The sequence below is a fragment of the Carlito syrichta genome, unplaced genomic scaffold, assembly GCF_000164805.1.
Source record: "Carlito syrichta isolate Samal-C Ts95f unplaced genomic scaffold, Tarsius_syrichta-2.0.1 Scaffold303584, whole genome shotgun sequence".
Classification (NCBI taxonomy): Eukaryota; Metazoa; Chordata; class Mammalia; order Primates; family Tarsiidae; genus Carlito; species Carlito syrichta.
In genome coordinates, this window is record NW_007247680.1 from 399,114 (window position 1) to 423,400 (window position 24,287).

The 24,287-nt window shown below is 40.0% G+C and overlaps 1 protein-coding gene across 1 annotated transcript in view; it reads left to right on the plus strand.

Moving 5' to 3' along the window:
• Positions 1–24,041, plus strand: part of LOC103261063 (GDP-mannose 4,6 dehydratase-like) — a 261,513-nt gene extending 237,472 nt beyond the window's left edge. The window contains exons 6-8 of the mRNA XM_021712670.1: positions 15,882–15,978; positions 16,295–16,296; positions 23,996–24,041. Coding sequence (XP_021568345.1) covers positions 15,882–15,978; positions 16,295–16,296; positions 23,996–24,026 — 130 coding nt within the window. The 3' untranslated portion in view covers positions 24,027–24,041. The remainder of the gene's footprint in view (positions 1–15,881; positions 15,979–16,294; positions 16,297–23,995) is intronic.
• The last annotated feature ends 246 nt before the right edge of the window (positions 24,042–24,287 follow it).

Here is a 24,287-nt window from a genome sequence, read left to right on the forward strand (position 1 = left end):
TTGAAATGAACCTTGATGATTACCCTTATCACTTTCTAGCATATTTTTGGTCATTTGTGATTTTTACCTTCCCCAGTAGGTTAGACAGTAGGCTCCTTAAGGACAAAATTTCGTCCCTGATTCCTTTTGATACTTTATATTGTGCCTAGCACAGTGTCAGATATATGGTAAATAAATGGAGACTTTAATGAATCAATAATGGAGATATAATTTTTGGAAGTTAGGAAATGTTGATTTGGAGGGGCTGGAGAATGGGTGGTGAAGGGGCATTTCTCAAAAATGAAAAGCCAAAACCTAGGGCTTCCCATGAGAATGGGTTAGGGGCACTTCTAACTGATGTAATCCTTTTGTTTATTTTGTGCTCTGTTCCTCCCATCTCTAGTATTTATAAGACTATCTGGATACAAGTTGAATTTAATTGCAACTGAATTTAATTTATCATCTGATAAATAAAGGAAAAAGGGTTATCTGGGCTTTCTGTTTCTGCTGTTAATATGTTGAGGAATGCTTTCGGACAAGGTGAAGAGATCCAAAAGTCAGGAACCGTAACTGCCTTTTCCTTTGCCTGTGATTTGGAAAAGAGATAGACCAAAAGATGACTGGGATCTCCAAAGCAGAGAGCCAAAGTGTCTGAAAATTCTTCTGGTGGTGCTAAACTAGTCTCTAATACAAGATGAGATATTATACTTCCATAAGGCAAGTCACCCAGAGCCTGAGGGACTATGTGATTTATCCAGTAATCATTAAATACCCAATTCTACCAGTTCTTGAAGAGTTAGGTTCTTTCAATTCAACTAATTGTTTAATTTATTAAGTAGTTTCCTGGCCGGGCTTGTGGCTCAGTCTGTAATCCTAGCACTTTGAGAGGCCGAGGCCAGTGGATTGCCTGAGCCCACGAGTTAGAGACCCACCCGGGCAACTTGGCGAGACCTCTTCTCTACAGTAAATAAAAAATTAACTGGGCATGGTACCGCGTGCCTGTAGTTCCGGCTACTTGGAAGGCTGAGGCGGAAGGATCGCCGGAGCCTGGCAGGTGGAAGCTGCGGTGACTGGGAGCGTGCCACTGCACTCCATTCTGGGCGACAGAGTGAGACTCTGACTCAAATGAATAAATAAATAAATAAATAAACAAACAAATAAATAAATTAGTAGTTTCCTTACTTCAGAATTTACAGTAGAATGTAGTCTGTCAAAAAATAACCTTGGAAATCAGAGAATATCCAAGAGCTCATTTTTTGAAACATTTAACATGCTTTCCTGTAATGTTTTACATGTTTAAAACAACTGGCATTGCTTAAATCCCCAAAATAAGTGAAAGTCCATAAACCCATGACTAATGTCCTTGCTTGTGCTGGTCTTAAGGTAATTTTGTTTATGAATTGTAATATATAGAGAAAAATGTTTAACTAAATTCACTTTATAAAAGTCATTTTCATTATCTCCTTTTTTTCTTTACTTAGCCAGCTGACTTATAAATTAGAAAACCTGTATTGGTGACAATATGGAGAAAGGAGATACCTTGTACACTGTTAATGGCAATGTAAATCAGTACAACCATTATGGAAAACAGTATGAAAGTTCCTCAAAATATTGAAAATAGAGCTACCATATGATCCAGTAATTCCAATATTGGGTACATAGCCAAAGGAAATGAAGTCAGTATATCAAAAATATATCCACATGTTCCTGTTTATTGCAGTACTATTTACAATAGCCAAGGTACAGAATCTACCTAAGTATCTAATAATTATGAATGTATAAAGAAAATATGATATATACAAATGGTTCTAATGACTGCTCTAAAGATGATTGCAGGATCCATGTGGGGCCAACCACAATCTTTCCTTGGGATTTTTCTAAGTGAATCACTCTCAAATGTTCTATTCTTCTGACTGTGCTAGGCTATGTCCTCAGAAATGCGGTCAAAGATGCCCTCTGCCATGAGTAACAACTGGGGATGGAGGTGACATTTGAGAAGCAGTGAAGTCAAGAAGCAGACTGGAGCTTAACAAAGCACTCCTAATAATAAGATGTTGTGTTTGATTCCTAAAGAAAACATACACAAAAGTGCACATATTTTTAAAGAATAAGATGTCATGTTGCCTACATCTTATTTTCTTCATTAGATTTGCTTAAATCTGTGACATTCACATATGCAATGTAAAGTTATTAAAATGTGTTTGAGAGTTCTTCATTTAAAAAAGTGACTACTGCAAAATGGCATATATTAATTTCTACTGAACTATACATTTTAATAATAGTTTCAGAGGGTTTTTTAGAAGCAACATAAATTTTATAAAAGGTGTAAAAAACTCAATCCCAAACACAACAAATCCGAAAATACATTTTTAAGTCCAAAAAAGAAGCCAAGTTTTTTGAAACATGAAATATCATCTTTAGAAAAGATTGAAGGCCTAAAGATAACTTATTGATGAAATTCCACTGCAGATTATTTTATATCCTCTTGCTTTTAATTTTTAAGGCAATTTCAATTCTCCATTGTGTATTTAAAAGTTTAAAAAGACCTTATTTTTCTTCCCATTCTTTATTTTCTTTAATTAATATATTCATTTCCTGTATAATGTTTTTATGCAAATTTGTTTATTTATTTATTTTTGAATTGGAGTCTTACCCTTGTCACCCAGGCTGGAGTGCAGTGGCATGCTCGCGGCCACCACAGCCTTGACCTGCTGGGCTTAGGCTATCCTTCCACCTCAACCTTCCAAGTACCTGGAACTAGAAATGCACATCACCATGCCCGGCTAGTTTTTGGGATTTATTGTAGAGTCAAGGTCTCACCAAGTTTCCCAGGCTGGTCTCGAACCCCTGGGCTCAGGCAATCCTCTTGCCTTGGCCTCCCAAAGTGCTGGGATTACAGGCTGAGCCACCATGCCCGGCCAGATTATTTTTTAAATGTGTGAAGTATCCATACTACTTAAACACAGACTGAAGCATAATGAAATTATGTATATGACAAAGAGGAGAAAAGTGAATGGACAATTTTGGTAGTCAGAGTTCTTTTGTTTTTATGGAACTGAAACCGAACTCAGAGCAACCTCAGGGACATGGATCTGGGATGGAACTTTGTTAGGGACCCTCTGCTTCTTGACTTCACTGCTTCTCAGATGTCACCTCCATCCCCAGCTGTTCCTCATGGCAGAGAGCATCTTTGACTGCATTCCTGAGGACATAGGAATTTTTCTAAGTGAATATCAAATGTTCTATTTTTCTGATTGCAGCCTAGCACAGTCAGAAGAATAGAACATTTGAGATTCACTTAGAAAAGTCTTAAGGAAAGATTGTGACTGGCCCCACATGGATCCTGTGATCATCTTTAGAAAAGTCAATGGAGCCAGAGTGTGGGACTGGATCCCAGGCCCTGGCCTGTTGTCAGAGAGAGAGAATTCCAGGGTGGGCAGCCCCAGTGGAAGTCCAAGGCTGAATGGGAGGAGCAGAGTCCTTCCCTGGATGCTAGTGCAGAAGACAGGCAGAATGTGGTGCGAGGCAGACACAGACAGCACACCCTCCCCACAGTGTGTGTCTAGCATGAGCCCAGAAGCTGCACACCTACTCAGTTTAATTCCAGTGCCAGGCAATAGCCAAGTTATGATGCATTAAGGAGAAAACTGAAGCACAGTGCAGGTCAAGGCCCTCTTCAGGTGACCCAGCCAGAGAGGATCTGAAAGAAGGATTTTCTGACCCAAGAGGTCCCTTTTTCCTTTATGTTACATTTTTCATCCTTGTTTTTAAAAAAAAAAAAAAATTGTAATGTGATATTCACAATGGAAACAGGCCCAAGTCTTCATACCTCTGGGAGAGGGAAACCCCAACCAAATACAAAGAGAACAAAAGCAGCTAATCTTGGTTTTTGAGCTTCCAAGAACCCAAGTTTTGATGAAAGAAAATAAGACTTGAAGGATTTCTCAAGGACACTTTTCACCATATGCAATGGTGATCTGAAGCTCTGTTTCTAGAAGCAAATCCCCCATAAAACCACAGCACCTCTTCTGGTTCCTTGAGTGCCTTCCTTCTTGGGTCTGTAGCTATAAGCATCATCTCCTGCCTCATCTATCCTCAGTGCCTCAACAACTGCCCACAGTGGGTGCTTTGTAAACACGTAATTAGACAAATATGGATATCCCAAAGCCAGCTTGTCCAGAAAGGCCTTCCAAGAACACCCTCTGTCACCCAGATTTCCTCAGTATCCGTGACTAGCATGATTCACTCTCTCATGGCGGTGACAGTTAGAGAGAAGCCACCATGGAGTTGACCTACTGAGAAGAGATGAGAAGGACCTGAATTCAGCTCAGGGCAGGGGCAGGGAAAGGAGGGATTGATTTAAGAGAGACTTAGAGTCACAGAATTTGGTGAACAATTGTATGTAGAGGGTGAAGGAGAGAGCAAGGGCTTCTGTTTTAGTTAGTGGTGGAGTTAATTTAGCTGGGAGCTTTCTTTCCTCTCATAGTTTTCTCCTGCTGTGCTTTGCATACTTAGAGGAAGGTTACAGGTATTTTCTCTTACCTTCTGGACTTTCTCTACAGCCTCATATTACCTGTCTCTTCTATATCAGACACACCAGTCAGCATCTGGAATATTCTGACTTTTGCTATTTTAAGGTCTGTTGTCTCTTCCCATTTCTGCTGCTCACCAAAAAGGCTTGATACTTGTGTTGCCATCTCTGTATATACAGTCTACATAAATATTCCCTCTTGAAGTCTTTGACATCATTTGAATAATTATTTTGAATGTATTAGAAAATAGCACATTAATTTGAGTTTGGATTAGTAGAAGATTTCAGGAGAGTAGTTCAGTACATATGTAATCCTGATAAAATTTAAGGTAATGTTTGTTAATTAACTTCTTGTGTGGTCATTGGTATTGAAAAGGCAGCTTTATGACAACAACTACTTTCTTCTAAGAGCATCTCAGGGGTGTGTGTCTGTGTGTGTGCATGTGTGTTCGTGTGTGTGTGTGTGAGTGTGTGTGTTTCGAAGAAGTTGCATTGTTGAGACTCTCTTTAGTGCTGTTTTGTGTTTCACTTTCCCTTCAACTTGTTACTAAGTACATGGAGTGAAAAGGAAGAGCTTCTCTCCTACAATTAAAATGATAGTAGGATGAGACAAGCAGGCAAATTCATGTTTTGACTAATTTTCTGTCATTAATCTTGTTACATTTCGAGAAGAGAGTTGTAAGGATAGCCTGAAACCATGGAAGACCCAACATCTGGTGCCTTGGGCAGGAAGATGTTTCAGGCAATGGAAATAGTTATCATAGTCTGCAATACTGTGTTTACATTTGCAATAAAAATAACAAGGGCAAAATTATTATATATTACAAAAGAAACTCACGTCTGAAATCCCCCTGGCTGAGTAACAAGCCATCTTGTGCTCACACACCATCCTCCCCTAACTTGATGTCGATTCTTAGTAGGTGGGATTTCTGGACCCTGGTCCCTAGGCCTTAGCTTTTGGAGGCTAATCCTCCAAAAGAAGAAGCATGAGAAGGAAGGCCAGTGGGTAGAGGTTCTAGGGTGTGGATAGGCATCCCTGTGGTGGGTATAGCTGCTGTAAGGCTTCCTAAAGAGTTGTGGGGCTGTGACAGTGTTTGATTGCACTATGGGAAAACAGATCCTCCCAATCAGTGGTTATTTATGAACAGGATTCTCACATGGAATGCAGTCCTACTAAGGGCTCCTTGTAGGGGCAAGTCAGGAGTAGAAAAGTTGCTGTAGCTCTGTAGGAAAATATGTAATCTTTCAGTGTGCTGTTTGTAGACCAGCTGCCTTTGAGCCTCATGATAGCTTTAACTCCCTCAACAGCTTGTTTAATCTTCCTTTGACATCTATATTGTGTGACCAAGTTGGGTGAAATCTGTAAGACTGAATGACAGAAATACAACTCACCTTAATTCATCACCACTCAGAATTCACCATAGAGCTTGAAAAATCAATCACAGTGAGAAAAGCTGCATAGAAAAGGCTATTTCTGAATGTAGGTACTATGAGAACATTCCAGAGAGACTCTACATCGACTCATACCTTCAAGAATATCCAGTCTGGCTAGGCACACATCTGTAATCCCAGCACTTTGGGAGGTCAAAGCAGGAGGATTGCTTGAGGCCAGGAGTATGAGACTAGACTGGGCAATATAGCAAGACCCCTATTTCTACCCTCCCCCAAAATTTAAAATTAGCCAGAATGGTGGTGCACACCTGTAGTCCTAGCTACTTGGAAGACTAAGGCAGCAGAATCACTTTAAGCCCAGGAGGTCAAGGCTACAGTGAGTTTTGGTTGTATCACTATAATCCAGCATGGGTAACAGAAGAGATCTTGTCTGTTATTTTTTTTAAAAGGGGGGGAAGATCTCCTCATTCTATTTAGTCATAATAAAGAGGTTGGCCTTTTCATGTAAGCTTCAGGTTACCATTTAAAGGAAGTCTCTTTCTCTTCTTCTTTCTTCTCACTTTGTCCTTCCGTCCCATCCTCCTACTCTCTATGTCTCTCTACCTCCCCTCTGAAAATCTAAGCCCAACTATCTTTTATATTTATGAACTTTTGAGGTGCTTGAATTTTTAACCCTTAAAAAATCAAAATACTATAGTATGAAGGTATGAAATGATGTTCACCTTTGTTGAAGCAGCAGGCTTTTGAATAATCAGCACCGGTAGGATTTCATTTGAGTCCCCATGCCCTGCTGGGCTATGGTATCTGAGGCAGCCTTCATTCCATTTCATATGCAGTTTGCTAACTGGAGGTCTATTTCAGTTCTTAGCTAAGGATCCATAAGATAGCTGCTGCCTTTATAATACCTAAACAACTAGCACAGTACCTAGCATATGCTCATTAATGTACTTTCTGGCTATCTCATTTTCTCTCAAAACCAGATTCATCAAAGGGAATCAAAAGGTATTTCCTTGCCCTTGAGAAGTATAGATTCTAATTGGGTGACAATTACTAAGAACACATTATTTACAAATATCTATGCATAGGTGATGCCATTGTACAAATTCATGATAGCAATATGGAAGTAACAGCACCACAGTCAAGATTGGAGTGCTATCTGCAGAAAGGTAGAGGTAAGCTGGCTCTTGTCCAAGTTGGGAGATATAGATGATAGGAAGAAGAGGAAAGCATTCCAGGTGAGTGGGTGACATGAGTAAAGGCATAGAGGCAGGAGGTAGTGAACTGTGTGTGGGCACTGGGCAACCGGATGAGCTGGGCTGGCATCTCCTCCAGAGATACTTGCTCCATAGTTCCCTCAGCTTCCCTGGCCGCTCCCCACCATTCTTCAGGTCTCAGCTCAGGCATCCTCCCTCTGCCCAACAACCCCATGCCCTGGGGTCTATTAGCACCCTGGCTTTCTGCCATCACTCAAGATTGTGGCAGTCACAGACTCCAAGCTCCTCAGGGAGAGACCGCATCTAGCTCACTCATACCTGTGTCCTTAGCACCTGGCTTCGCTTACTGGTGACACTTAGTGGGTGCTCAGTGAAGATTTGTGGGTGGTGGGAAGAAGGGAAATGATTGGGTGTGGTTGTGCAGCTGGAGGAGATACCGATGCAGCAGCTCAAACTGTGGCTGAGACTGTAGGGCTGGAACACTGATCCTCACAGCACCGTCTCCTTCTTGTGACCCCATTTTCCTTTCTCCTGTAAAGCCAGAGAAGTTTTACCCATATCCTTTGGGAGTGGGGAGTATACCCCCTTTGAGTTAGCATAAATAAAGAAAAGTAAAGCAGGCAGCTACAGCACATTTAACAATCCATATAAAGATAATAGAGAAACCCCAAGGCTCATGAATATGTGTGCTCTGCACTTGAAAATTCTTTCACTGCCAGTGTGACAACTGAGGAGAGTCACCTCTTGTCTTGCCTCTTTGTTCTAGTAGTTGATCTCTTGAGCCACCTCTGTCAGCACCACCACACAAAGCTTTTTCCATTGAGTTTGTCTTCCTTGTCTGACATCCTGGATGAAGCATAAGAAAAGACTGAAAGTAGACTCTCACTCTGTTAGATCATTTCTGAGTGATACTGATAAAAGGAAGAAAGCAAGGAAGTATTAACCAGTTGGCCACTCTTACTGAAAATAATATTTGGGAGGGCCATCCTCATACAAATGGCATGCCCTTTGAGAGGGTACCATATCCCTTCAGCTCAAGCTGTGTGAAACAGACGCATTGTCTGGGCCCAGAGCGATAGAGCCAGGGAGCCTTGCTTGGCAGCCTTGGCCCCAACACCCCTTCCCCACATAACCTTCTGGAAACTGTTAGCTTTCTAAATGTATTTTCCCCATTTATAAACTGTGGATTCTACTATCTGCATGACTTTTGGAGTATACTTTCAGCAAGTAATGTTCATAAGGGCCTGTGATATGGGAAGCATAGAATAAGTGTAGGTATTCATCTGCAGGTGTACCTTCTACCTGAGCAGCTGTATAATGAATTTAAATTTTTTCTTTTTTTGTTGTTGTATTTGATTATTCATTAACCACAATACAGCTGGGCTTATTGCTGTCTGAACCCCCTTACTTAAGAACAATTGTCATCATTAATGTAAATAAAATGAAACAATTTGGGGCGTGGATGGAGGGAAACCAGTCTCCATTTCAGCAGCAATATGAGGGGGCCGTACACAGCTGAGATTCTCCTGCATCCAAGGTGGCACCCTTTAGACTGGCATTGTCTTTTCAACATTGGAGTCTGGTTTGTGATTTAAACAGTGGTCACCCAAGCATAAAATGTACCTGTCCTCATCTCTCCGGTCCGCTAGCAGGTTGCCCTGATGTTCCTCAGAGCAGAGGCTCCCCCTGGCCTGTGGCTTCAGCCCCTGCTGCTGCTTAGCCTTCTTTCTCAGCCTTCACCTCCTTCATGCTTCCTCCCTATTTCTTACTGATTCCCCCATCGAGCTCCTGGTCCCTCAGTCACTCCTTGAATCCTTTCTTCCCCTACCCACCTCCATCCAGGAGCCACCTCTAGGCATGCCTCCCTTCTCTGTTGAGCCCCCTGTAATCCATCCAAGCAGCTTTCTCTGACGCACCCAGGGCCTTGTTAGAGTTCTCGAATCCTCTCCCCAAGCAATCAGCCTCTGGCAGTGTTGCCACCCATCCTAAACACCCCAACAGCTTCTGATGTCCAGCACTCCACCACCTTAGCCTCCTCTTCCCAGGGGCACCTCCTCTATTGTCTCGGTCCACCATGTGGGTGACTTCTATGATGCAGGAGCTGGAGTATTGGTGTCAAAGACATCAACTCCTTCCCTGTCCAGAAGCAGGCTGGTGGGCATCCTTCGGGGAGCACTGGATCTGTAGGGGAGCCTGTGGGACAGAAAGCCTGTCTCTGGGGCAGAGCTCGGACCAGACTGGGGCTACTCTGGTTCTTTCCAGAGTCACTTTTTCTGTAAGGTAGAAGGGGCTGCTGAAAAGGGCATTAGTCAGTCACCACCTGCTACTGTAAAGCTCAGATCTGGAATTATTTTTTGCTCTTCATTATTCTTTGTTTTTCCCCCAGTTTTCCCAGCACCTAACTGAAACTCTAATTGTTCTACAGGAATTGTCACAAACCCCAGTCACCCCCTACCCCTTCTCCTTATTTCCTCAGGTGGTCCCTCTTATTTGGGGCACCGTTGTTACTTTCCAGCATGCAAAAATGTATGTTCTGCTCTGGTAAATTGAGTTATTTCAGGATAATTACTTGCTCTGCTCTATTTTTTCTGTTTTGTCTTTCTGGAAATCCCATTGTATTCTATCACAATTATCTTGGCATTTATCGCCATGGTTCCAAATCACATGTCGTTATTGCAGGTTCTTCATTTTTCTTTTTAAGGTGTTATCTATCAGCCTCCTCTTACTCAAATCAAGAGTTTTGTGCACTTGTCCTCCCCAAGTCCTATCTCTCCATGCTCTTAATACTCAATTGCTATATTTTAACCTTTTGGTTAGCTCAGTATATTCAGTGTTACATTGTCATGACTGATGAGCTGTGTTCATTCCAGAGAACCACAATTACTTGTTCTTTTCTATTCAACTTTCACTAGTTTACCATAGAGCTAATACATGTCTTCTTCTCCATTTGCTTCATTTTCTGTGTACTTATTCCTGTTTACCTGACCCTGCCCAGCTGTCCATGTCACCTCTTCAGGACCCTAGGCCAAGGTTAGGCTGTCAGTCAAGGTTTCTCGAGGTTGTCCCTAGAGCCTCTGACCTGGCCTGTGAATTGGCTGAGAGTGGACTCCTACCATACCCCTTCACATTCCTCTGGAGTAAAGTGTTTACTCTCTGGCTCTTTCCAGAAAAAGTTTTCAGGCCCCACTAAGTCTAAAGATCTCCTTCCTTCTTAGCTGCTCCTGCACTGGAGTCCCTATTTCCTGGCATCTTTCTCAAGACTTCTTGGTTTAGTGAAGCAAAATATTAATTTTAGTGTTCTGAGAAGGATACATGGGAAGCAAATATTTTGTGACCAAATATACCTGAAAATATCTTTATTCTCAAAGTTAATAATGTTGTAGGTATATATTTCTAGACTGGAAATAATTTTCCTTTAAAATTTTGAAAGCATTGCTCCATTGCCCTCTAATTTGCAGTCTTACCATAGGAAACAAGAGTCATTCTGATATTTTAAGATAATTATTTACTCTGCTCCGTTTTTCCTGTACTCTTCCTAGAAATCCTACCCTACTGATCTCCTGAGGCAGTCTTCTACTTATCTTCCTTCTTCTGGTTTTTCATATCTATATCTTTTAGCTCGGTTTTCTGGAAGATTTCCTCAATGTTATCTTTGAAATCTTCTCTTGAATTATGAATTCTGCTTTTCTTTTTCAATTTCTGAAATCTCATGTTTCAAATTGTCTTTCGTAATATAATATCCTGCTCTTGTTTCTTTGCTATCTTTCCTGATATCTCTGCTGAGGATATTAAAGGTGGTATATGTAGGGGTAGGAGTTGTTGTTTGTTTTGCTTTGTTTTTTAATTATCTCCCCCTGCTTGTTTTGTTTCCTCCAAGTTGCTTTTTTGTAGTTGTTTGCTTGTTTGGCCTTGATTTCTAGCCTTCATGTATGTTGTTTTCCTCATGTATCTGTCTGATAATATTGGCTTTCTGCTTATTGAAAAATGGGGACCTAAAAAGCTAATTGGGATTTCTAAGAACATAGAGCTTGTTGACTGTGTCACTGTAGGGTGACCTGACAGGGCCATTTAGTGGGAGAATCTTTGATGCCCAGAGGAACCTCCCCAGTGCAAGAAAATAACCTGGCTACCAGTTCATGTCAGGCTGGGGGCTGGATCTCAGCATTCATCATAGTGACCCACCCTTCCCTGGGCCTGTAGTGTTTAGTCCAGCAACCTTCTACCCTCAGGAGGATCAGACAGTTGCCAAGTGCTGAGGAGTCAGGGAGGCAACTGGGCACCAGAGTGCTTCCCAGGGAGACTTTCAGTCAGCTCTCACTTCCTGAGCATTTGGGGACTTCTACAAATGTCAATTGTGTCCACCCTCAGCTTTTGCACTGTAGGCTTAGGACACTTTTCTAGGGCTTCTGCTAAGTCCTTAGCACTCATCTATCTGCTTTCTAGTTTCTAGAATTGCGTCTTTCTTGCCTCTTTCCTGTGCTTTTAACCCTTGTGAGTTTATTCCTTTTTTTAAAAAGGGATCTGGGGAAGAGCAAAAGTATGTGCAAACCACCATCTTTATCCAGAAACTAGTGCTTCTTCCAGGACTTCCAGTCATTTACTAAATTTTACTTACTGCAGCCTCCTACTTCCATAACATACCCTAATAAAATAGCCTTTCTTCAGAACAATTTCTGAGAGCCTTTGTGATATTTGGTTCACTACAAGGAGTGCATTGCTCCCCCTCACTTAGGTCTAATAGCACCCCCAAACTTGAATCATATGATTGATTTTGCCTTTATTGTTCCTTCAAAGGAATGCCCAGTCGAGTAGATTTTAATAGCACCTCCTCTTGCCATATTGTGCTTGATTCTGTTCCTTCAATGCTTTCTATTGCTACTTAATACTTACTAGGAGCTAAAAATTTATTTATTTATTTATTTATTTATTATTTTTATTATTATTTTGAGTTGGAGTCTCACTCTGTCGCCCAGACTGGACTGCAGTGGCCGCTCCCGGCCGCCGCAGCCTCAACCTGCTGGGCTCTGGCCATCCTTCCGCCTCAGCCTTCCAAGTAGCCGGAATTACAGGCATGCACTACCATGCCCGGGTGATTTTTTGATTTATTGTAGAGATGAGGTTTCGCTGCCCAGGCGGGTCTCGAACCCGCGGGCTCAGGCAATCCACTCACCTCAGCCTCCCAAAGGCGCGGGATTACAGACTGAGCCACCGAGCCCGGTTTTAAAATTTACTTTAAACATTGAATTATATAGGATCCCTTCTGGGTGAACTGTTGATCTAAATTAGTGGCTAGTAATTCCTGCTAATTAGCTGAATCCTCTCCTCTGTCAGCGTCTTCATTTCATTAACATTGCAGCTCTGCTTACAGTCATAATATTACTTGTTAGGACAAGTTAGCTGTTACCTTTTACTTGTTAATACAAGTGTTTCACGTATTATTGTCACTGACTGGTTTTTGGCCCTTGGCCGAAACTTTTGCTTACTGCCCTCATGCAGACCTGGTGCAAACTAGAAAGTGGTTTCTGCCAACCTAGTTCAGCTTTGAGCCATTTCCTGCTTATATTTGATGATTCAATGCAGCTATATTAATTGTAAATGGCAGTACCATGACCTTAGCAACTGTTTTTGACTGTAGACAAGTATTTGCAAGATGGAAGTCCAGCAGACAACATTCAGACAGTGACAAGAAAGGCGCATGCAGGGAGCTCACACCTGTGAGTGCCAGAGTAGCATTAGACCTGAGTCCGACTTTCAGTTTGTGTTTGATAAACCCTTTAGAGAGGGAATGTCCTTCCTTAAGACTTTCCCCATTTCAGCTAGTGTTACAAATTACAAATGTTAGCCTGCAACTAGCAAAGCAATCCAAGAAAATCAGTAGTAGATGCTAAAATTCAAGCAGTCCAGCAATACAGCCTGTTGCTATAAACAGGAATTAAATGTTTTCCTTCAGTTGAGGGTGAGGCAGTACCATTAATCTAATCAGCCAAAGCAGAGGTGGGCAACTGTGGCCTATTTTTTTACTGACCTAATGGTAAGGATGAGTTTTATAGTTTTGAAGGGTGGGTAAAAAAAGAAAAAAACAATGAGGAAAAAAAGAAGAGGAAAAGGAAACAGTAAAAAGAGGAGGAGGAGAAAGGAAGAATTTATAACAGACTATATGTGATCCATAAAACCTAAAGTATTTACTCTCTGGCTCCTTCCAGAAAAAGTTTGCAGGCCCCACTAAGCCTAAAGATCCCACTAACCCGGCCTTATTTCTTTCTTGACTGACGTGCTGCTTCCTAAATCCTGGAAAGCTCTCCGAGTATTTACCAAGGCTTTTTTAATTTAAATATGTATGTGATTTTTTAAAAATTAAACTATAAATCAATTTGAATAACCAATTGTCAAGTTTGTGACATCTGAGATTTACCAATATGAAGAACAGTAGAATTATGTCCTTCCTTATTTGTGCATATAAGTCAACATGGCCCATCGTAGACTAAATATCTAAATATCTAGAAAAAACAGCAAAATTATAAAGAGTGTTTCTGTTAAACTTTTGGCTTGGTTGGAGATACTGTCATGAAGGTATATATTGAAATTGTTTTTCTTTGTGAAGTATGAAATGTGAACAAAAATAAAGTTAAAACAAGTGTGTGAAATACTAATATCCTTTTACTTACTGAAAGCCTAACCAAAGAAAAGGTTCTACTTAAGGAATTAACTTTAGACTTAGATATGTAATTTCTTTTTCTTTTTCTTTTTTTTTTTTTGAGTTGGAATCTCACTCTGTTGCTCAGGCTGGAGTGCAGTGACACACTCATGGCCACCACAGTCTTGATCTGCTGGGCTCAGGCGATCCTTCCGCCTCAGCCTTCCAAGTAGCTGGAACTACAGGCTCATGCCACCACGCCTTGCTAATTTTTTGATATATTGTAGAGATAAGGTTTCGTCAAGTTACCTGGGCTGGTCTCATACCCCTGGGCTCAGACAATCCTCTTACCTCTGCATCCCAAATGCTGGGATTACTGGCATGAGCTACTACACCTGGTGCTGTAATTTATTTTTAAATCATGACTTAACCAATTATCCTTCCTTGCTGTGGATACCAGCCAAGATTTTGTCTTTATTCACAAGATATATATGAAGGTCAACTTTACTTTAGGTTATCTCATTTTAAATCATTTTCCGTCTCCATGCTCCAAAATAGCCCTATACCATTTCCAGGTGAATTTTCCAAAAAGTTATCTCTGATCCTATTATTCCCTTACTTTGAAATTCTCAGGTATACATGGCCTGTCAAATTGATCTAATCAACATTAAGAAAGAAATAAAACCAAATACATAAATTACCAAACACCTCTTTTGAGTTAGTTAATATAAAAGTCATGGGGAAATGACCGGTTGTACACTTGTATATTATTCAATGTATTGTGCAATAATTCTGTCTGTGTTGTGGGACATATTTCATATTTGCCTTGAATCCACTGGCAAATTCAGCATACTAATATGCTAATTATTTATCCAACAGTGGAATAACTCTTTTTTGCTATGAAGAAGTGATTTGGCAGAACATTCAGGTGATTAATCAGAAATAAAGTTTGTGAGGCCAGTTCATGTCTCTAATACTCAACCTACTCCAAATATAATTGTAACCAATTTTTAATGTTCATCTTCAGTGGTACCTGTGACTTACATAGTCAAGTAACTAATTTAATATCCTATCTTCCCTTTGACTCCCTGTGATGATTCAGGGAGCATACAGAATTATCCTGTGTTCATAGGATTAATTTCCAGCTATTAAAGCCTACTAACTCTAAGTATAAAACTTAGGACAAATGTCATATTTTTAATTTTTTGCCAACAAGACTTATTTATAAAAATAAATATCTCAAATCATAGAGTATATTCTGTTGTTTAGGTATCCAATTATAGACATTTAGAGGTCAACAGTAAGTCATTGGCTTGATCTATTTTTAAAAAAAGAGAATATGAAATGGATAAGTAGAATTTTAGCTAGAAGCAGGTCTTGAAGCAGTGAGCATATTCTGCACAGTGTGGACTTGAGCAATTGCTCCTGGGACCTTTCCTGTTGCCCACCATGGATGTTTAGGGTAGGAAACTCAGTCCAAATAACATACTATCTCAGTCAGAGGAGGTTATGGCAGAGAGATGCTGATGTACCCTCTCTTAGCAGGAAATAAACAATTAGTTGTGCATTTTTGGAGGATTGATCATCTGAGACTTATTAATGAGGCCTACCACAGGTGGGGAGAGCAGGATAACTTGTATGCGATTCAGCGATAAAATGTATGGTTAATTAGGGTATGAAACTTATGCCCAAATGGCACGCATTGGATTAACACTGAATATTCTTAAAACTACAAAAGGAAGACAAAAATAAAGAAGGGGGAGACACAATACATTAATTCATAATAATTGGGATTATCAAGAAAGATTTAAAGAAATGCAAAATATTTGAAATCTCTGAAAGTTACCAGGTTCCTTTTTCTGGCTAATCTGTTCATTTCTAAAGTCTGATTTCTGACTTCATCATAATTTTCCCAAAAAGAAAGGAAAATAATGCCCTTTCAAAAAAGATCTAGAAAGACTTTTAAAGTCCCGATTTCTCTAGCAGTCAGGTTTGGAGAGGCCTGTGCTGCTATAGTTAATGAGCTTAACCCACTCCTACAGGGAGAGGGCTGGGCTATCCTGAGGTGCTACTGTGTGGCCAAATGCTCCCAAGCAATTAGGAGCTGACAAAGTGTTTATCTTCTTTACAGATGGGAAGGAAAGAATGAAAATGAAGTGGGCAGATGTAAAGAGACCGGCAAAGTTCACGTGACTGTGGATCTCAAGTACTACCGGCCAACTGAAGTGGTAAGGGCTACCAGGCCGCCCAGTGCATGGCAGCATTTGGCCGGCTGGCTGGGAAAACACTCTACAGAATGCCTGCTACCAGCTTTCAGAGCTCTCAACGTAGCTCTTGGGCATCCTTCAGCAGGCATTTCCCAGTCAGAACAGTGAATTAAATTTGAGATATCATTCTCATCAGAAAATCCTTTGCTCTATAAAGAAAAACAGAAGTAAAACAGACATAAGGAAATAATAGATTTCAGAAGCGGAGACTCATATCTTACACAGATCTCATCATGTTGGTCTTCTGTTCTGATGACTGGTCCCTGATACCTGCAAGATGTCTGGCTTACAATATCCTTCCACACCTATAGGATATCTGGGTTCTGGAGAGCCTGCCAACCTCTCCAGCCATGCCTATGCACACATGCACACACACGCACACATGCCATAAACAATATCCCCTACATTTGTTAGGACTCAGCTCTGATACTGGCCTGCCTATGAAGCCTTTTCTCGCCAATATACCACTCCCACTGAAATTTCTACTCCTTTCTTTGAATCTATATTGTATGCTATGCATAATTCTAGTCTAATACCTGTTATAATTTATTCTAATCATTTGTTTACGTCTTTTTCAACTTTTACCAAACTGGAAACTATTTGAAGATAGGAACTCTTAAAAAATGCCTTAGACTACAACAAGATAGGTACTGATTGGTAGATAGATGGGTGAATTTCTAAATACAGATGTTCCCATATTTTAAAAGGACCTATAGATTGTTAGAACATAACGTCCTGCTTTCCTAAATGTATAAAACTGTCCAGCTTGGTGTTACTGCTTCAACATGGTCCACCCTCACAATGGTGACAAAACTCAACGTATTAAATACACCTAAAGAATACAGAAAGCCTCCTCTTTAGAGAGAAATGTTAAAATGTAATGGTTGCTTAATGAAGTGTAAATTAATTGTGAAAATAGAAACCTTTTGAACCTGCTTTCCCATGTTGTGAACAAAATTCCTACCTGTTGTACAACCTTTCCAAGATTAGGAAAACCCCAGTGAAGAGAGATTGAAAGTGAATAGGTCATCACTAACCACCCTTAAAATTTCTTGTTTCAAACAGAATTAAAAACTATATTTTGTGCACTCTTACTCACAGAAGGAAATAAAAAGGAAAGGAAGTAACCAGTGCTTGGGAGAGGTAGGGCTGTGGAGTTCTGCATTGTCCTGGGATAGGGCGTGGCCGGGGCTATGACACAGCGAACAATTGTTCCCTGTGCTAATGGAGAGTGGGTGTGTCTAGGAGAGGATGTGTCCCAGCCCTGGGAGAGGAAGATGCCAGCCACTCTGTGCTGACACAGCAAGGACTGCCAACTGGAGCCCAGAGCTGTGCTGCCATTTGCGTCCCTGGCCTAACGAGTGCCACAGGGTGTCGTTTTTCTGGAGTTATTGCACAGATCACAGATATGGGCAGATGTATTTCTGTGCTCATAAACAAAATGGTCATCTCAGAGTGGAGAATTTACTAAGCCAACAGAAGCCTCATTTCTTACAACAATGTAAATGTGGCTTTTTCCCTCTCAGACACCAAAATAGTTTCAAAAGCTAGGAAGTCATTAAGAATGGCTTGTCTGTCATTCTTACTTGGGCAAGGTGTGGGATTGATAAGGACACAGAACAAAAGAATTTGCTGAACAGGAAAAGGACCCTACAACTAACAAGACTATACTTGAATCCACATTGACCCCCTTTCCTGCTATGACTGAAACTGCATTTCTTCTGTTTCTTTTATTCATTTAAATGCTATCATCATACCTGTTCTACAACTCTGTGGACACTAGCACTGTTTGGAGAATATAAGAATGGTGTCTGATTTCATATGCTTGCTTTATTTTTCTACCCATCTTACTCTCCCCTGGATTCTCTTTACTGTCCGCTCTTGGATTTTGAACTGTTTCATCTTTCTAAGCCTCAAGACTGCATTCATTTCATTCATTCTACTTCAAGTTAATATTCCACTGGGCAAGCTTTTCTTGTATGGTGACATAAAACTTTTAACCTCATTTCTCAGAACAAGTTTTCCTAAAACTTGGGTCAACTTGACAGTCTCCTGTTGAGTTGCCTTAACAGAAAATATTATTCCAGGTGAAAAGTAACCAGAATTGGAGACTACATTGTAGAAGAGCTTTCACTTAGGTGTGGGGTTCTAGCAGCCTCTAGAGTAATTTTGTATGAGTCTTGAAGAGCATTGACCTTCTCTGATGTTTGTCAGCCCTTGACTTAGGGTAGACATAGAATTCTCCCATATCTAGACCCCATTCCTCTTTTCTCCTTGTCTCAATTCATCCTGCACATGCCATAGACATCTTTTCATTCTTCCTAGGAGTCTATAAAAGTGCATTTTCCTGGTCAGCTTTGATCATCTATTAGATGTTCCCATATTCCCCGAGATCTTCAGCACATAGGGGCACTTAAAGGCAAAAACTGTTTCTTCTTAGTCAAATGGTTCCATAATGATGGCTAGAAAAAAAAAGCATAAATAAAATTTGAGGGGAAAAAAAGTAATGAGGACATATCATCTCAGATCACTTATCAGTGTTTAGGATATCTCCTAAAGCCAAGAATAGAGCTTTATATTGTGTTTTGAATAAAACTTGGGCTAGTCTCAAGAAAGGCCGAGTAAACGGCAAAAGCTGGTACTAGCCTGAAAGAGACCACCAGTGATTCCCTACAGAGTGTTGTTCCACATGTGCAGGTAATTTTTTTCTTCGTCGATTCAGTACCTCAAAATTGCTTCTGTCCAACTTAAAGTGTTGAAGGTTTTTGTTTTGGATTAAAGATTCCAGTATCCAATTAGAGCTGAGTTGAGCCACATGTTTTTGGTTTCTACCTACCTGTGGAGTTTTGCTACCATAAAGATTTTGATCCTAGAAATTAGACTTTAAATTGTCCAGTGCCCCTGAATTCCAGTATTTGGCGATAACCGTATTAATACTTGTGTTCTCTGCCTCTTTAGACTCCTTTGTATAAAGTTTTCTATACATGCATGTGTTGACGCACAGATTTATTGTAGTGTACATTCATTCCTGGAGAAGAAGTAGTATTATGCTCAAATGTGGGGCCTTGGGCCAAACTACCTGAGTCCAAAATCTGTCAGTTACCAGCTGTGTGACTTTAGGCAACTTCTTTAACTTATGAATGCCTCTTTATCCTCATCTTTAAAAATGGGGTTAATGATAGAATTTCTTTCAAAGAATTATTATAGAATTGACAGTCAGTTATACAGAGTTCTTATTAGTACAGTGTTTGGCACACAGTAAATGCCCAATATTGTTGTTATTACTTATTTATTTATTCACTCATTCACCAGATAGTTATCAAACACTGTGCTAGAGCCTGGGAATATGATGCTGAACAAGATAGACCACAGTCTCCACCCTTGTGGAGACTGCAGATAAAGAGGTGATGGCAGGACCTGTGGAGGAGTAGAATGGCATCATTAGTGAATTATACAGATTAACCAGTCAAAAGTAGATAAGGGATAATCTAGGCTTCCAGCAAATTTTAATATGTACTCTTTTAATGTTTATCTTGGTTTTCATCCTTTCTGATCCTCTTTCTAATGGTTCAGTAGGTATTCAGTGGTATAGAAATATCATATAAATATGAGAAAATTGATATTGACCTGATACTTAATGTAAAATAACCACAAAGATATCTTCTTTTTATCTGAGAATTTTAACTGAAAATTCATAAAGGGGGAAATAATAAAGTATTCATCCTAATGTACTAAATTTTTAACCACATCAAATGGACAATCCCCTAAAAAGAAAAGAAAGCTGTCCGGGCTCAGTGGCTCAGCCTGTAATCCCAGCACTTTGGGAATCCAAGGTGAGTGGATTACCTGGACCCGCGGGTTCAAGACCAGTCCAGGCAACTTGATGAGACCTTGTCTCTACAATAAGTAAAAAATTAGCCCAGTGTGGTAGCGCATGCCTATAGTTCTGGCTACGTGGAAGACTGAAGCAGAAGAATCACCAGAGCCCAGCAGGTCAATGCTGGGGTGTCCGTGAGCGTGCCACTGCACTGCAGCCTGTGCAACAGAGTGAGACTCCAACTCAAAAAAAAAGAAAAAGAAAAGAAAGCTAAGATTTTTTTTTTCAGTAAAACAAACAAAGAAAAAATCATTTTTTTTCCTGCAGAGCATTTTGGGAAATGGGTTGGGGAACACATTCACTGACCAAAATCAAGTATTTTTCATGAAGAACATCTTGGCTTGAACTCTACTCGCTGATGTTTACTCCATTTTTTTCCTTGCTATACCATTTGTCTTTAACATTAATTTTTCTTCCCATTGTATTTCTAATGTCCTCAGTTGTGGTTGGTTTTTTTTTTGTTTGTTTGTTTTTTAGATATTTGATATTTATTCTCAGTCTTTGTAGGTATTAGAAAAAAAAAATCATGGGTTAAAATCTAGAACTAAGAAAGCAATAACTTCAAAGAAGTCGAACAATCTAGTTAAAACAACACCTTCCTCCAGTAAAAACATGTGGCCTGTTTCTAATCAAATTACCATATGCTTGTCGAGTTGTCCTCCTCACCCCACACAAACTTTTCCTAATATTTTTCTGTAAATGATGTTAAGTTAAATGGCCTATAATTGCTTGCTCTATCTCATAGTCCTGTTTAGAATAATGATATGTAACACTTTCCAGACCTCAGGAATCTGATCTGTCATCAGAGGACTTGTGTAAATAGCAGTTAGAGCTTCCCTCAGCTCTGTCTCTATGTACTTGGGGGTAAAAAGTCCTCAACGTGTTCACCAGTCTGGCCTTTTGTCCTAAAACTGTCCCCATTTTCTCCCATAGCTGTTCTCACCACCTTCTCACACTTCCCCTCCCAAAACAGGAAATTAGATCCCCCTGCTCTATCCCTTCATCTGCTCCAGCTCTGCTAGAAACCAGCCCATCCCTCCCAGTCCTAATCCCTCTGACCTCTAAGGCTCTAATCTTCCCCTTCACTCTTGCTTTTCTGCGTTCCTTCCCCTGACTGGTGGGAGCCTGGGTCAGAAGATGCAGACAGAACAGTTTAAGGATGAGTGCCTTTCTTCCTGCTCTTCTGGACCTGTTCTGTAAGGTCCCTTTCAGTTTTAATATCCTGGTGTATCTGCTCTCATAACTGTCAGACCACAGTGGTGAGGAATGCTGTCTGTCACTAATGCCTGATCATGATGCTTCCTCTTTTGTAATTATTCTATGAACTTCTTACTACTTGTATTTTATAAATAGTTTATATCTCTAAATCACTGTTTATATATTTTAAGTCTCCCTCTTAGGCTCCTCATACTAATCTTTATATCCTTCCTTAATCACATTGACCTTTCTTGCCCTTTTCCTTCTTTGGACTTAACTAAGAGAGCTTTAAGTTTCAGTCTCTTCAGTTGATTTTTAAATATTCCACTGTATGTTTTCCATACTTCATAGGATCCCATACAAAACTCCCAAGGGCATATAACATTCCTCCCGAAGACTGTGATCTTTCCTCGGTTGCTGTTCTCTCTAAGAGCATTTTATATCTAATGAAATAGTAATTTTGTACTAATTATAACACCCCTCAACTTCCTTTCATTTTTTCCCCTTTCTTATTATTAAATCTGGACTAGGATAATGTTATTAAAGCCTCTAAAATCTTTATGAATACACACACACACACACACACACACACACACATATAGCTATATACCTTCCCTTATTTAAAAAAAAATTTTGTATTTATTCTTAAGATTCTTTCATATTCCTAATGTAAACACTTTCACTATTTGCACCAGTAGAAAATTTCTATAAAATCTGTTCCTTTTTCTCAAAAAGCTATATAGGTGCTGTTGTCATTTATAATCAGTATTGACCTCTTGGCATCTATAATTAGTTATTGAACTCAGCTTCTACCTAAACTAGCTCGGATGTAGGTCACACAAAGTGTAGAATTACTTGTAGAGAACTCTTCATCCCCGATGGTGATTACCTGTTTTATCTTTTTTTTTTTTTTTTTTTTTTGTCTTTTGCCAATGAGATCTGTATTCTAGAATTTTAAAAATCTCTATAGCTGGTTGTTTATTTTTTTTTTAGCACATCAGCAATGCCCTCCCTATTTTATCAAGCCATATTTACCTTCTAAAATAACTGTAGTTCAAAAGTATTGATGGAGATTTCTTAGACAATACTGGCTATGGTTTCCTTCCTTCACCCTATCTACCTTATACTCTCAATAAGGTTAATTATTCCTTACCAGATTTGATTGTTTTCCTAACACATTCTTTACTTGAAAACAATTATTTAGATCTACCAAAATGTGGTCCACATATATCTGCTGTGGGTGCTGCTCTTCCTTTATCACACTCTTGATGTCTCCTCTTGCTTCATTATCTGTACCCATGGCTCATGCCAGAGTGGTTTCTCCATTCACTGTTACATCTGCTAGCAAAGTTGAGAACTCTTCTGACTACTTTTGCCATACACTTCTGAGGTGAGATATTCACAGCTGATGGTCTTACTTCCTGACTTAGTAGCTCTGATCTGCCTCCTAGACATTCAGTCACCACTTAATGTTCATGACCTGTTGGTGCATACTTGGTTCCATCCAGCTGTTGTTCAGAATTAGGAACTGTCCTTAATAGAATAATCCAGCTTGCACATTTCGTAATGCTGCCATAAATCTGCTTCTTTTCCTAGATAAATTAGGTGTGTACTGCTACGTGAAACCTGATGTAAGAATATCTAAACTAAAAAATGAGTAGGTCTGTTGCTTCTAAAAGATTCTCCAGTTTTTAAAATTCATTGCAGAAATCTTTTAGATAGTACATTCACCATGTACATATAAAATATAATTTTGATTTTTCAGCTTCTCAGATGGTGAAATATATCAGTATATATAACATTAAATATTGTATATGACTGAAATCTTAGAGATTCAGCTTGAAAAATGTGTTTATTGAACATTCCATTACCATGGAGTAAGACCTAGTTCAACACCAAGAAGTATAAAGATTGATGAGATAAAGTCCTTTCCCAATAGTAGCTCTTAGCCAAATGACAAGGGAGTGGCAACAAGGTTCCTGGGACAATCCAGGAAGGTGTAATGAGGGGCTGACTGAACCAGAGCAGTGGAGGCAAGAAAAACAGTTACAGATGCCAGGGCATTGCAGAGATAGAAACCACAGAATTAGGTACTGGATTGGGCAGAGCTGTGGGTGATTCCCAGGGTAGAGGCTGAACAGTGCAGGGTGGTGGGGAGATGTGATGTCAGATGCCAGAACAGAGATCCAGGGAGAGGACTCGCCTTGCAGAGGGAGGTGGTGCAGAGTTCTTTCACGTTTGTGCTGACTTGGAGACAGCCGTGTAGCAATATCAAGGAGGCAGTTAGAGCTGGAGGCCTAGTGTAGAGGAAAGAGGTCAGGGCTGGGGTAGTGCAAGAGGTGAAAGTTAAAGCCCTGAGAAGAACTCCCCAAAAGAGTATATTACTAGCAAGCACAGGAAGCCAGTCACAAAGCCAGGCAAATTTAAATTCCAGGAGGTAAGTCCCAAACATATTTTGGAAAAGTGGGTGCAGAATTCACAAACTAAGTACTTGTATCCAAGAGGCATAGGGCCAGACTAACATGTCTCCCACCCTAGATGAGTACTCCTCGTTTTCTGGCTAATGCCAAAGAGATCACATTAACTGGCAGATGATTACTGTGTTTCATTTCAGACAAAATTGAACTTTGGGGACAAGCAGAGACTCAGTTTCAAATTAATATGTCCTGGAAGTCTGGTTTTAAAGCATTTAGAATTCTTAAAGATGAAAGCATTTATATAAATATAAGGTACTTTGTGCTGCATATTATCATTTTATTACTGTCATCATTAATATCATCATCATCACATACTACATAAAATCAGTAGTTATCAGCAGACATCTTCTGAAAGGATACTTTGAGCTCTTCAAATTCATGAGATTGTCTTTTATTTAAATATTTATTTTGCTTTGTACTTATACAGCTTCATGCAGAAAAAGCTATTTGCTGCTTAGTACTGCCAGCTCTGTATTTCTTGATCCAGTGGTAGAAAGGATGGTTGTGGTGGAAGGCAGGGAGGTATTGAATTGGTGATCACAACTTATACTTCTACCTAAACTGTATGTTCCCAGCAAGTTCTGCAGCTCTTCCTAGAGTTGCAGTGTTCACAACAGACTAGTGAACAGACGCCAAGGAGAAGACATTAAGCCATCATCTGCTTTCATATTTACCTGCCAACCAACCCCTCTACTTCTCCCTTAGAAATCTTCCTGCAG